Below are 12741 nucleotides of genomic sequence, written 5' to 3' on the forward strand. Positions count from 1 at the left end.
GCACGGCGTGGTGACGAGGTCTGGGGTCTCTATCCTCTGCAGCCTGTGCTCCTGGGCCCTGGCCTCCTTGTGATCCTCAGCCACCCCTCGCCCCACACACCTGAGGCCAGAAAGGAGGGCTCCAGGGGGCCGGACTCAGTATCCCCTGTCCCCAGGTACGTTAGGCTGTGAGGAGTGCCCCAAGGGCAGTCTTGCTCAGAACAGCATCCTGGCATATTTCAAACGGTCCCTTCCCCTCCCCAGCCAATGCAAGAGGGTTTTCCTCTGCTCTTTGCGGGGAGCGGGAGGGGCTCCCAGAGGTGAAGCGACAGGGCTGAGCCCCAGCAAGGCTTCTCGCGAGCTTGGCCGCACTTCATCCCCAGCATCTGGTCAGGTCCCGTTGGTGTCCCTGCAGGCCGCTGGCTCTGGATGCAGTTCCCACTCCGCAAGCTGTGGTCCCTGTGTCCGCCTGTGCACCTGTCCGTTCCTCGGGGTGGCAGTGTGCCCCACACCGTAATCCCCTGGTGGGTCTGGGCAAGTCGTCGTTCCAGTTTGTTTGGCTTTTCCTTGTGAGAATGCGGTGATGACGCCCAGCTCTCTTACCTGCTGGGCTGGAAGCTGGAAACCCCTTCACTTCTATGTATCTGGACCTCCTGGTCCTCCTTAAGCTTCTAACTAGGTCCTTATTTTTTAAAAATTCTGGCTATTATTTTAAAATAGTTTATTCAAACTTTTCACCAATTCCAGATTGCTTTTGCTGTAACTCAGCTCAACAGACGACCAATCCCTGTGAAGGGCACGGATTGAGGAGTGGAGGCAGGAAGGATCCCTCCACCTGAGCCCCCCACCTGAGATCCCCACCGGAACCCCCGACCTGAGACCCCCAACCTGAGCTCTCACCTAAGATCCGCACCTGAGACTCCCCCTCCCGAGATCTCCCGAGCCCCCACCTGTGCTGAGGGTCAGCACTGTCGACGCTGTGAGCCTTTCAGAGTCAACGCACGTTCCCGGCACGAGCTCTGGGTGCACTCGCTGCCGGTTCCTAGCACAGTTTCCGTCAGTGTCGACCATGTGGAGGCCCCGGGCAAGGTTCTGCTGGAGTTAAACGTATATCCAATGCGCAGTTTTAAATAAACTGTGGGTTAGCCGATGCTTTGTGATTCATTTGACTTAGTAGTATAAGAATGGCAACACAAACGGGAACACGCTTAGGCTTGACATACACGGTTCCTAGAAGGGCAGTCCTGGTTTTGCTCCCGGCTTCAGGCGGAACAGGCTGGGCTTGCACGGCCTCTGCGCTGTCACCCACAGCCCGGCTGCCTGGAACCCGACTTACTGGGTCCGCCGCCTGTTAAGTCCAGGGAAGAGCAGCCTCTGGCCCGCCTCCTGTCTGCTCTGGTCGGCTATTCCTGCCACATTCCCTGGCAGGGTTAGGGTTAGGGTTAGGGTCCGATGCTGGCATTTGTAAGTATCTGAAGAAGCCTCAGGCGACCGGGCAGGCAAAAAGCCATTCTGTTGGCTAGAATCCTGCTCTCCACACGGCAGAAACCACTACCCGAGCAACGTGGAGAAGGCCCCGCCTCTCAGTTTGTAAGAGGCGCTCTGCCTCCTGAGTGAGCAAACAGCGAATCTGCTCCAGCTGACGTGACCAGTTGCTCTCCACCGCCATTACAACTCCAGTGACATTTCCAGTTGACGTGCTCCGGCTGCAGAGCCCACGTGGAGCTCAGACGAATCTCCGTGCAGGAACAGACACGCCCGGTGGAGGTGGGGGCACAAGCATGGCACGGGCTGAAATTCGCACACCTGGGGCAACACTCACCTGCCCCCGCGCCACGGAAACCAACGAGATGGGACAGGCTCAGGCTGGCAGGAGTGTCAGGGGCAAATCTTTGCCTTACGGCATGTGGTGTCTGCCCACCACACGAGGACAGCATTGCTCACTGCCACGAACATGCTCCTGTCCATTTTTGTTTCTGAAATACACAATTCCCTCATTCTGTTTTTCATTTTCTCACATTTGACAGGAACACAGATACGGCTCCCGCCAACTCTACAGAAGCCGGTCCCCGCCTGAGGCTCGCGGGTGCAGCTGCGTGGCCATGTGGCGGAGGGGCCCACGGCTGCCTGGGTGTCTCCAAACCACAGAAGCAGAAGCCAGGCTCTCTCAGGGTCCCCGGTTCGTGACTGCCGGCCAGTGACTCACGACACCCAGATCCCGCAGCCCACTCACAGGGCATGGGCGGAGGGGCGTCTGCCGAGGTGGGAAACCCCAGCAGACGGCAAGAAGTCTTACCTTTAAAGTCAAACTGGTAGACGTTTTTTAAGGATTCATGAAGAAAATAAAAGCTTCCTAGTGCCTGCAGAGCAAAAAGAGAAACCGTATGAGACTGGCACTGGGAATATCTCTGCAGCAAAGTTTCGAGCAAGAGCTTACCTGCCTGTAACCTGACCACAGTCACCGAGACGCGATAACCTGCCCACACCCAGCACCACCAGGCTCAGCACGCAGAGTCGGCTGGGAAGTCGCCTGGTCTGAAAGCCAGACGTGCTGCGGTGTTTGCGGAAGGAGTGTGGTCACGTCTGTATGCATCGCACACGCATCTGTGCACACACCTTTTCTTTTGCTAAATCTGGCAACCCCAACAAACGGTCTGGGGAAACTCTGGGTTGATAGACACACTCCCCAACTGGATTGCAGTTGGTGGTTATAAAACTGGGCACACTTGTCAAAGCTCAGTGAACTGAATTTCACCACAGGTGATCACACCCTCACACACCTGCCCTAATAAGCAGGCCCTGCTCATGGAGCTAACCGTGCAGCGGCAAGACAACAGCGGGCCACAATGGGGGCGGCCATTGCCCGGACAAGGCAGGCGGGGAGGGGGGGGGTTGGGGCCGGGCAGGTGGCCGAGAGGAGGGCACGCCGTGACCAGACCACACGGGGCTCCGCCAAAGGGAAAGGCCTGGAGCCACTGGGAGGGCCTGTCCCCAGCCTCTTGTGTGGGAAGTTGCCGCATCTTCAGAAAGCTGAGCGCAAAGCACAGGACAGCCCTGCTGCATCTGTGTGGGCCTGTGCACTCGCGCTTTGCTTTGGGCGGAACCATGACCCATGATGCCGCACCCCTGCGCTCTGGCATGGATCTCCTGAGGGGAATGCTCTCCTGCTCACCACAAACTGTCACCTCACTGAGAAAATTAACAGGATGCCAAGATACCAGCTACTGGCACAGCCCGAATTAGGTCCCTCTATTACGCCGTCTTATACCCCAGCGTGAGGCCTGGAGTTCTGAGGGCATGAGCCGCTCACACGCTGAAGACGCTCGCAGGGTGGGTCTTGGAGAGGGGCTGCAGGAGAAGGAGCCAGGCTGGGGTCCCCCAGACACCCAGGGCTGCCAGGGTGCGTGCATGAGGGGAGCACACCCTGGGCTTACCGCATGTGGGGTGCGGGGCCTGGCCCCTGTCCGCAGCCCCTGAGGCCCCCGTCACCTCTTTGGTCGCCTGTTAGACTGCCTATGGCCCCTGCTACCCGGATGCCCACGGGGCCCAGCCCGCCACATGGCAACCAGTGGCCAGCACCAAGGGGTTCCCCAGGGGTTCCCTGAGGGCCCTCGCTGCAGAGAAGGTGGCGTCCCCACCATCCCTGAGCAGCCTCAATTCACACGCTGCTGTCAGAGCCGCCTGCAAGATTCACCTCCTTCAGCGTCTTTATTAATCTGGCAACATGAGGAGAGAGAATTTTTTGAAACCCTGTAATCCTCCCCGAGAAGGGAAATGGCTGGTGATGGGGTTTCCTCCACGACCCTGCCAGCAGGGGAAGCCCTGAGCATCGGGCCCGTGCTCCGCGGCACACACAGGGCCCCGCGGTGCCACCAACCACGCAGGACGCAGCGCTGCCGGCGCCCTCAGGAGCCCCACACGCCTACTAGAAGGAGGGGGACGCGTAGTCAGACCTGCTCTCATCTTCCTGGTAATCCACTTATCTGATTCCATGCTTTAAAATGAATACTTCGTCATGTAGGCAAGCTGAAATTTACTACCACGTAAAATTTAGATGGAAAATAAACTTACTTTATTAATTATAGAGAAAACAGTATCAGAATCAGCCAACTCTTGCCTCGCAAGTGCCCAGCCGCCTTCCACACGCGGCTGGTCGTGTCCACAGGTCCACGAGGCTCGGGACGGCCCCGGAGCACGCAAAGGGCGAGACCAGGAGGCCCTCTAGGGGCTTCATTTTGATGACAGCACAAACAGCTGGCAAAGTAAATGGTTAAACTTTTCAAAGCTGAAGCTCAAATTTTTCTGGAATACTTCCTGGTTTTAAAATTTCCTTTCTAGCTGTGAGGCTCTGCAAAGACTCTAGTTCCACAATGCAGGGGCCCTGTGATGCGCCCTGTAGTCCACGGCGGCCGCCTCCCAGCAGCCACGGCTCCTGGTCCACGCCGGCTGCCCCAGCAGTGTGGGTGGCAGGTGCGTCCCTTCCTCTTCCTCACGCCATCTCAGCCATCAAATCAGTTGCTGTATCTGGAGGCGGCGCCAACCCCCTCCCTCTCCTGCCCCACAGCCCACCAGCCCGTCTTCCCCTCGCTCATCACCTCGGGGGCTGCCTGTGGGAGGGGCGTGGCTACCCACCGTCCCCTGCTCCTGCCCTGTCCCCCCCAGTGCAGCAGCCAGGCGCGCACTCGCGCCGTCTGCCTCCCGTCGCACGTATGCGGCCTCAGGGAGACAGGCTCGGTTAAGGTCAGGGCACACGGCTGGCCACAGGGATGGCTCATCAGGACACGGTGTTCTGACTCCAGGGATGCAACAGCCAACACCTGCCACCTGACAGGATGTCACCACAAAGAGAGCACCGCTCAGCCGCCAAGCAGGGTGTGACCTGCTCCCTCTGCCACGTGCTGCGCTCGGTGGGGCAAAGCGTAGGGGCATAGACACACTCCGCCTCCAACCTTCCAACCTGGCAGAGCTGCGGCAGACGTGCGCACCTGTGTGTACATGCACACACATGTGCACACACACTAGTGCCTGCCGGAGGCAGGAGGGCCCTGGAACCACGGGCCCCAGCACCTCCCCGCCCTGCACACTGACCACCCGAATGCAAGCCCTCAGCCAGCCGACACACGACGGGCTCCTCCGTCCGGGCGACGCCATGCAGGCGTCCCTCCAACAAGCACCCTCTCTCCCCAGGCAGGTGGGTCCGAGACGCGGCAGACGGGTCTGTGCCCTGGCGAGAATACCAGGTGGGAGAGGCTTGCGCCTGACTCTGGACGCAGGGCCCTTTGTCCTCGGTCCCTTGCTAGTCCCTGGCCCCAGGCCACACGCCTCGGTGAGCTGCCTGCGGGTCCTGAGGCTGCGTGGCCCGGGATCAGCACGTTCTCACACACACACTCACACACGCAGGAAGGCTCACCATGGAGTGGCCACGGACACATGGACACACAACGATGCTGGTGTGGACCCCACGCGTCGGACCTCCCTCTTCGCCAGGCCCTTCCCTGACCCCACTCAGACGGGCGCCGAGCCTCCTTCACGGCAGACCCTAAACAGCCCGTGTTTGGCTTTCTTTCTTTGGCAAAATCGAGTTGAGGCCGCCTCTCGGTGAGAGAGACAAGGGGACGGACACACGGATGGAGTTAGGGGAGAAGGCTGTAGGCCTGGACCCGCCAATCGGACACGAGCCCTTACAAAGGCCACCTTTGCATCCGTTTCAGACAAAGAAAGCACTCCGGACAAGTATGCATACATAAGTGTCACTGCAAACAGCTGAGTCATCACCTCACTGGATGTGACAAAGCTAATATAATATCACGAAGTTGATGATGAGTAAATGAAAAATAAACCACCAGTGCAAGCACAGGAACTGAAATTCACAGAGTCAAAGAATCCATGATTGGCTCTAATGGATAATTAAAGCCAAAGTCAACCCAACTTTTCCAGCATTTACCGGCCCTATCAATACGGTGCAGGGCGCCCATTATCACTGGGCGCCCAGACGTCAGCCTGGAAACACACGCGGGGCCTGCGGCAGGAAGCCCTGGCTTGCCCAGGCCTCTGACCACAGCGCGAGTCTGTGACGTATGTGTCACGTCTGACAACACTGACTCCTTGCCTCTTTTGCTAAAAACAATTAAAACACTTTTTACATATTTACACACCAGACTGTCAAGAGTGCTTATTAATTCCACATTGGTGACACGCAGGCCAGTGGCTGTGACTGCAGACGTGGGGCAGGAGCCCAAGAAGCCAGAGTTCAGTGGACGGGGCCCTGCAGGACAGTCGCTGTGGTCCACTCAGGGGACCCAGACCCCTGCTCTCCCGGACCCTGGCAGGGCGGCGCTGGTATGATCCGGTCTCTGAAGATGGGCTCCGACCCCAGGGGCAACTGCAGCTCCTGGTCACCGCAGCTGAAGCTCGGTGGCTCAACGGGGGTGCCCAGCAAAAGCCAGGCATCTGCACGTGCCGTGAAAGCAAACTCAGCCTCGGCTGGAGGCTGGTAACCTGGGGAACGGCCACACCACGTCACTGGGCTGGACCTCGGGCCTTGAATTCTGATAGCACAGGCCACTCTGCAAACACAGCCACTCGGAACAGCGGGAGCAGACCACTCCTCACACCCAGAGAGGAAGGGATGTATCACCGAGACACTGTGGCCACAGAGCACGCGTCTGCTGAGCGCAGGGCCCTTCCCCGGGGGACCCCTGCACAGAGGCGCAGGGACGACCAGGCCGGGGCACAGGCTGACAAGGAAGGAACACAAGCTGCTCGTCAGAAGCACCTCCATCACTTCGTATCTGCAAACAAGTCAGACGGCAGGTAATTCATCATTTCCGCAATTACATTAGCCGCCAAAGTACATATCATTAACCTGAAGCCGCCTGTATCCGGCTCGCTCTTCCCTGAAACGGAGCAAATTCCTAAAGCTCAAATCAAACAGACTTAGCAGCAAAGGGACACAGGACCCCGTTTTCTCCTCCAGATCCCAGGGGGAGGAGACCACACAGCGCTTCTCCCACGTGACCCCCTGGTGACAACAGGCCCTTTCCCCGTGCAATTGGCGTCCCGTGGAAATGCCGGCTGGTCTCCAACAGCGCTGCCGGCGTGATCACAGGTGTGAGCTCCCAGTGCGCCCCTGGGTGGGGCCCTGCGGACCAGCGACTCACTTCTACTGCTGGGAAGGGCAGAGGTCACAGCAAGTGGCCCAGGGTGGCCCTCGTGAGGCCAACTGCACCTATCAGAAGTGACAGAGAAAGTGATGGCGTTTGGTGGCTTGTTGCACACGGAGACAGCACAGCATTATGCCGTTTCCACGGATAAAGCGTCTCTACTCCAGTTACTTCTTACAAGAAAGCGAATCGATCTATGAGCAGGGAAAAGACTTCCTAAGGTGGTGTTGGTAACTAATCTTCAGGTCTGCAACAAAAGGGACAACTTCAGTTGTTTTAAACTGGAACCAGCAGACTATGGAAGGGTCACGGCTGGTAAAAGCCCTAACCCGGAGAGTGCACTCGGCCGCGGCATGCAGGACGTGGCCGCACAGGAACACCCTTCGTCCTGAGTTCAGAACGGCGTGCTGGTCTGGCGCTTGCTCTGTGACGCCTCTTCCCCTCCCTGGTGATTGGGAAACGGTGAGACATTCGGGCTCACAGCGGCTGACGAGCGCTGACGACTGCAGCCACAGGGACACGGCGCGTCCCATGAACTCACAGCCCCACAACTTCCCAGGTTCACGCCTGAGAGAAACTGCTGCACACACACCTGTGTGTACACACACCTGTGTGTACACACGTGCATTTGCACACACACCTGCACGGTTCCCAGGAGTGGGCTGCTGGGTCACATGGTCACTTCACGGTTCCCTTTCGGAGGAATCGCCACACTGGTTTCCACGGCGACTACACCGCTTGTGTTTCCCCCGGCAGGGAACACAGTTTCCCGTGTGTCCGGGTCCTCACCGTACCTGCTGTTTTCTGGGCTGTGTGGTAACAGCCACTGCAACGGGTATTCGGTGTTAGCTCATTGCAGCTTTTTTAAATTTATTTTTTAACTGGCAAAGTAACACTGTGGTTGGTTCAGCGCCGTTGGCCTTGCGTCTCCGCGGTGGCGGTGATGCGAGCACTTCCCTGGGGCTCGCCGGCCGTCTCCGCGCCTCCTCCGGAGCAGCGTCTGCCCCAGCCTCTCGCCCATTTCTGAATCGGCTTGTTTTTTACTGTTGTTTTAGTTCCCTGTCCTTCTCAGATACATGATTTGCAAGTATTTTCTCCCATTCTGCGGTTGCCTTTTTACTCTGTTGATACTGTCTTTTGACGCAGGAAACTTCTCAATTTTCACAAAGCCCAATTTCTCCATTTTCCCTTGTGTTGCCTGTGCCCTGGGGTCCACTCAAGGAATCCCTCCCCAAATCCAGCGTCGTGAGGGCTCTGGCCCACGTCTCCTTCTGAAAGTTTTATAGTTTCAGGTCTTAAATTGAGGTCTCACGTTAAGGTCTCTGATTTGTTCTGAGCTGACACCTGTACGCGGTGCGACCTAGGGCCCAGCTTGGTCCTGCAGCACACGGACATCAGCTCTCCTGCGCTGCTTGCTGGACAGACCGCCCTCCCCTCGAACGGCCCCAGCACCACCAAACACCATCCGACCCCACATGCCACGGTTTATTTCTGGGCTTTCTATTCTAGTCCACTGTCTATATCCCTAGAGGATTTCTTTTTAAGATTATTGGCAATTTAGATTTCTTCTGTGAACTCCTTGCTTATATCCTTTGTCTACTTCTCTCTTTACCTTCTTCTCAATTTGTAGGTTTTTTATTTCAAGATATAATCTGGAATTATTACTTTGTCTATTATCTGCATTTACAAAGAACTTCTACTCTTTAGTTTATTTCATCAATTTTTTTTTTTTTTTTTTTAGACACAGAGTCTTGCTAAGCTGCCCAGGCTGGTCTTGAGTCTCAAACTCCTGGCCTCAAGCAAGCCTCCTGCCTCGGCCTCCCAAAGTGCTGGGATTACAGGTGTGAGCCACTGTGCCTGGCCTCACCTCAATATTTTTATGGTGTCTTTCACTAATTAAAAGTTTTTATTTTTAAAGTAGTCAAATTAATGAATGCATTCCTTTATGGCTTACACTCTGCGTCTTGTTTAGAAGCATTTCCCTACTCTGATTGCACAGGACAGTCTCCGCGTCCCTCCTGCAAGCTCTGAGGCTGTTCCTCCTGTCTCAGTCCTGCTGTGGAGGGGACTGCTGTGGGCACAGCACCCGGCGAACTCGAGCGCTGCCTCACTGTGCACGCACAGGCCTGTGCCGCGGCCCCGCCATTCCTGGTGCCTCTCGCGTGACCACCTTTCTGCCCGCTTGGGGGTCTGCTTCTGGGCTCTCCATTCTGTTCCGTTGGTCGCTCTAATAACACTCTTTCCTGTTTTAGCTTTGTGCGTCTTCACGTTTAGTAAGGGAACATGCCTCATTTAGTTTCCCTTCGTAACTCTGGCTGTTTCTGGTCCTTTTCATTTTCATATGAAAATTCAGAATCAGCTGCCGAATTACACGAAAGCACCTGCTGCGGTGAGGACTGCGCGCACGACACGGCGCAGACTGGCTCGGATGGGCTGACATCTTGTGACTTCGAGTCTTCTCTTCCATAAGCGTATCTCGAGGTCTTTTTAAGTCTCTTTTAATAAAGTTGTATAATTTTCTCCACAAAGTTCTTAAAAATCTTTTGTTAGATTTATTCTCTGGTATCTTTCAGTTTCTACTATTAGAAAATAAAATTTTAAAAAACAGTATTATAACTGTTGCTAGTAAGGACGCCACTGATTTTCGTATGTTAATCTTGCATTCAGCAACCCTGCTCAGGCTCCTGTCAGTTCCAGTAACTGCAGATCTCTGGGATCGTGTGTAAGAACCGCATTTTTGGTTTGTTTCTCCTTCAAAACTCTGACCCCTTTTCCTTCCTTCACGCCTTCCTGTCTTGTTGCGCTGCCAAAGCGCCTGGCTCCACGATGCACACAAGTCTCTCTGCACTGAGAATAGGGAGTGTGGGGCTGGGAGTGGCGCCAGGGAGGAGGCCACGGCCCGTCCCGGAGGGCTGACGTGGCCGGGTCCAGCATAGGCTGGCCTGGGGGACGTGGGACTTGCTGACAAACTGAAAGCAGGAAGTGCAGGCGAGGCAAGGCTCTGCGGGCTCAGGCCAGAGGCGCTGGGGGAGGGGCCTGCTGTCTCCTGAGCAGGACAGGCTGCGGGGGCGGGGTTGGGGGAAAATGAGGAGCCTGGCAGAGACCCGCTGCGCTGAGGTGGCTCCTGGACATCCACTAGCGGACGCCATGCAGGCACTCGGTTTTCTGCGTCTTGAGTTTAGGGCCGTGTCTGGGTGAGGACGGATGTTCTGAGTCTCTGTGGAGCCTGTCACTGGGCACCGTGGGAGGCCGAGGGGACGGCAGTCTGGGTCTGGGACCCCCGGGGGCTCGGTGCCCTTAGAGGTCAGTGCGGGGGGGATCTACCAAAGACACAGCACAGGGCAGCCAGCGCCGCGGAAGGAGGGGGCACAGGGCGCCCCTGGGCGTTAGTGAGTCAACGTAAGGAATTACACCGAGACCTAACAGTGTCCGGCCAGCCTGCGCTCCTGGCACGAACCTAGCTTGACCGTGATGCGTGTCCTCACGCCTTGCCGGATCCCACTTGCCGACGCTGTTCAGGGTTTCTGCACTGTTTCCAACCTCGTCTCTGTTCTCGCCACCCCAGTGAAATCACCCTGTGCCACGTCTCCAGCGGCATTCGGGCCACTAGTCGAGGGGGCACTCCTCGTGGCACTGGGCTGCGCAGCGACACAGGACACCCGCTGTCCCTCATCCCCAAGCACCGCCGGGTCTCTTCTCCACCCTGCCACCAGGGCCCCGGCCTTTAACACAGGAACTGCCACGCGAGTTGTACTTAACTTACGCTAGTTTTGAGCCCGGGGCCTCGTGAAGCACATGTAACTCACAGGTCTCTTCACCTTGGGAGCCGCGTGAACTACTTTTCAAGATGCCTGTAACTCACACACAGAAAATTAAAAATAACAAATTTTTCATTAAATTAGAAAGGATCATTTTGTTTTGGAAGTTTTTAACTGTATTTTCGTAAAAAAACACCATGGCTCCAAAGAAAAACTTTTTTTCTAGTGTGGCAGTGTGTTAAAAACATACGCCTGACCTTGCCGCGTGAGGCTTCGCAGCGACGTCGCACCGCGGCCCTCACACCCAATCACGGAGCTCCAGATCGGCCGCTCCGCCGTCTGTCATCAGGGCAATCGTGCACTGAGTCTCCCCTCGTCCAGCTACCCCCAGGAACACCTGCTGCTTCCGCGCTCCACAGAAACCTGCCTCCTCCATGCAGCCCTCCAGACTGACTGCGGCTTCCTCACCTGGATTCTTTAAGGGGAGGGCAGCTGCCTGACAGCGGTCAGACCTGGGCACCTCTGAGTCTCGGCAGGACGTCAGCGACTCCCAGTGCAAGGAAAGAGGCGCCAGCACGCAGGGACTGACGGCCAAGAGCTCGCGACCCAGCGTGCAGACCCTGGCTCCGATTTCAGGTACACCCCGACACAGCCTCACGGTGCTGCCGAGACGCTGGGCAGGATCACAGAAATAACACACTTTTGACCGTATTTCAAGGGTAAGTCCCAAGACTTCTGGTTTTAAAACAATTTGATGGATTGAGTAATAAATCAAAGTTACAATAACGTTCATTAGATTATAAACAATAATAAATGAAACAAAGCTTTTGTTTAAATCAATGTGGAGCTTCGTTGATCTCCCTGTGTAATAGACTCGGGAGCAGCCAAGCTGCTGGACGGGGCGACGTCACTACCTGCTCCCCGCGGCGTCGGCCCGCGGCAAGGCTACGCCTGGCCTGTCACCGTCACGAGGCCGTCACCCTCAGAGGGGCTCTGTGACCGTCTCAGAATGAAAGCTGACTTATTTACAGAGCACTGACTTTCCAATTCCGGCTCCCGGGGCTAACACGACATGACGGCCCAGAGGCGTCCCCCCATCTGACCCTCACGGCCGAGCCCCTCCCCGGCCCGCTGCCTGCACCAGAGACGCACACGTAATTTCATTCTGTCTCCTGTCCAATAGCCAACACTACAAGTTAATTAAATTGGTTGTCCATTGTATTCATCCACTTACAAAGTTAATGACATTCTGTTCCTGAATTAAAGAGCATTCTATAAAGCATGCGCCGTGGACGCTGGCTTGCTGTGCGCGGGGTGCTGAACCCTGTCATAGCTCCTGGTTGCAGCGTCCCCAATTAGGCGGCCCAGGAAGGGCCGGGGCTCTGCCTGCCAGTGTGGAGCACAAGTCATTCTGACAGCGAGGGTAAACACTCCGCACGACAGCCACTTGAGCTCGCGCTGGCGACAATAAATCCCGCCAGACGAGCACGCTGTTAACACTTCACATTACCATAAAGAGGAGCAGCTAAAGTGTGACAAGCAGACTTAAAATGGCCTTGAAGACAGGCTGTCCCTACAGGGCCCGCGGGTGACGGTGGCAATGCAGATTCTCAACCTGCGACACAGACACTGCGTTCGCGCCTCACCTGGGTGCGAAGTCACCCACCCAGCCGAAGACACTCTGGCCCTTTCTGACAGAATCCGTTCACTCCCCAACCAACAAAAACCAACAAGCAACGGCCCCGAACCCACCCGCCCCCCAAGCCAACCAAAAAAAACCAACCCCAACCCGAACCGGCAACCGGGCCAAAGAACCGGGGCCCCCGCGGGAGCAGCGCCGC

The 12741-nt window shown here is 56.5% G+C and overlaps 1 protein-coding gene across 1 annotated transcript in view; it reads right to left on the minus strand.

Moving 5' to 3' along the window:
• Nucleotides 1-12741, minus strand: part of INPP5A (inositol polyphosphate-5-phosphatase, 40kDa) — a 180749-nt gene that overhangs the window by 69085 nt on the left and 98923 nt on the right. Inside the window, exon 5 of the mRNA XM_012660676.1 lies at nt 2276-2339. Coding sequence (XP_012516130.1) covers nt 2276-2339 — 64 coding nt within the window. The remainder of the gene's footprint in view (nt 1-2275; nt 2340-12741) is intronic.

This window comes from Propithecus coquereli, unplaced genomic scaffold (genome assembly GCF_000956105.1).
Source record: "Propithecus coquereli isolate 6110/MARCELLA unplaced genomic scaffold, Pcoq_1.0 Scaffold673, whole genome shotgun sequence".
NCBI classification, from domain to species: domain Eukaryota; kingdom Metazoa; phylum Chordata; class Mammalia; order Primates; family Indriidae; genus Propithecus; species Propithecus coquereli.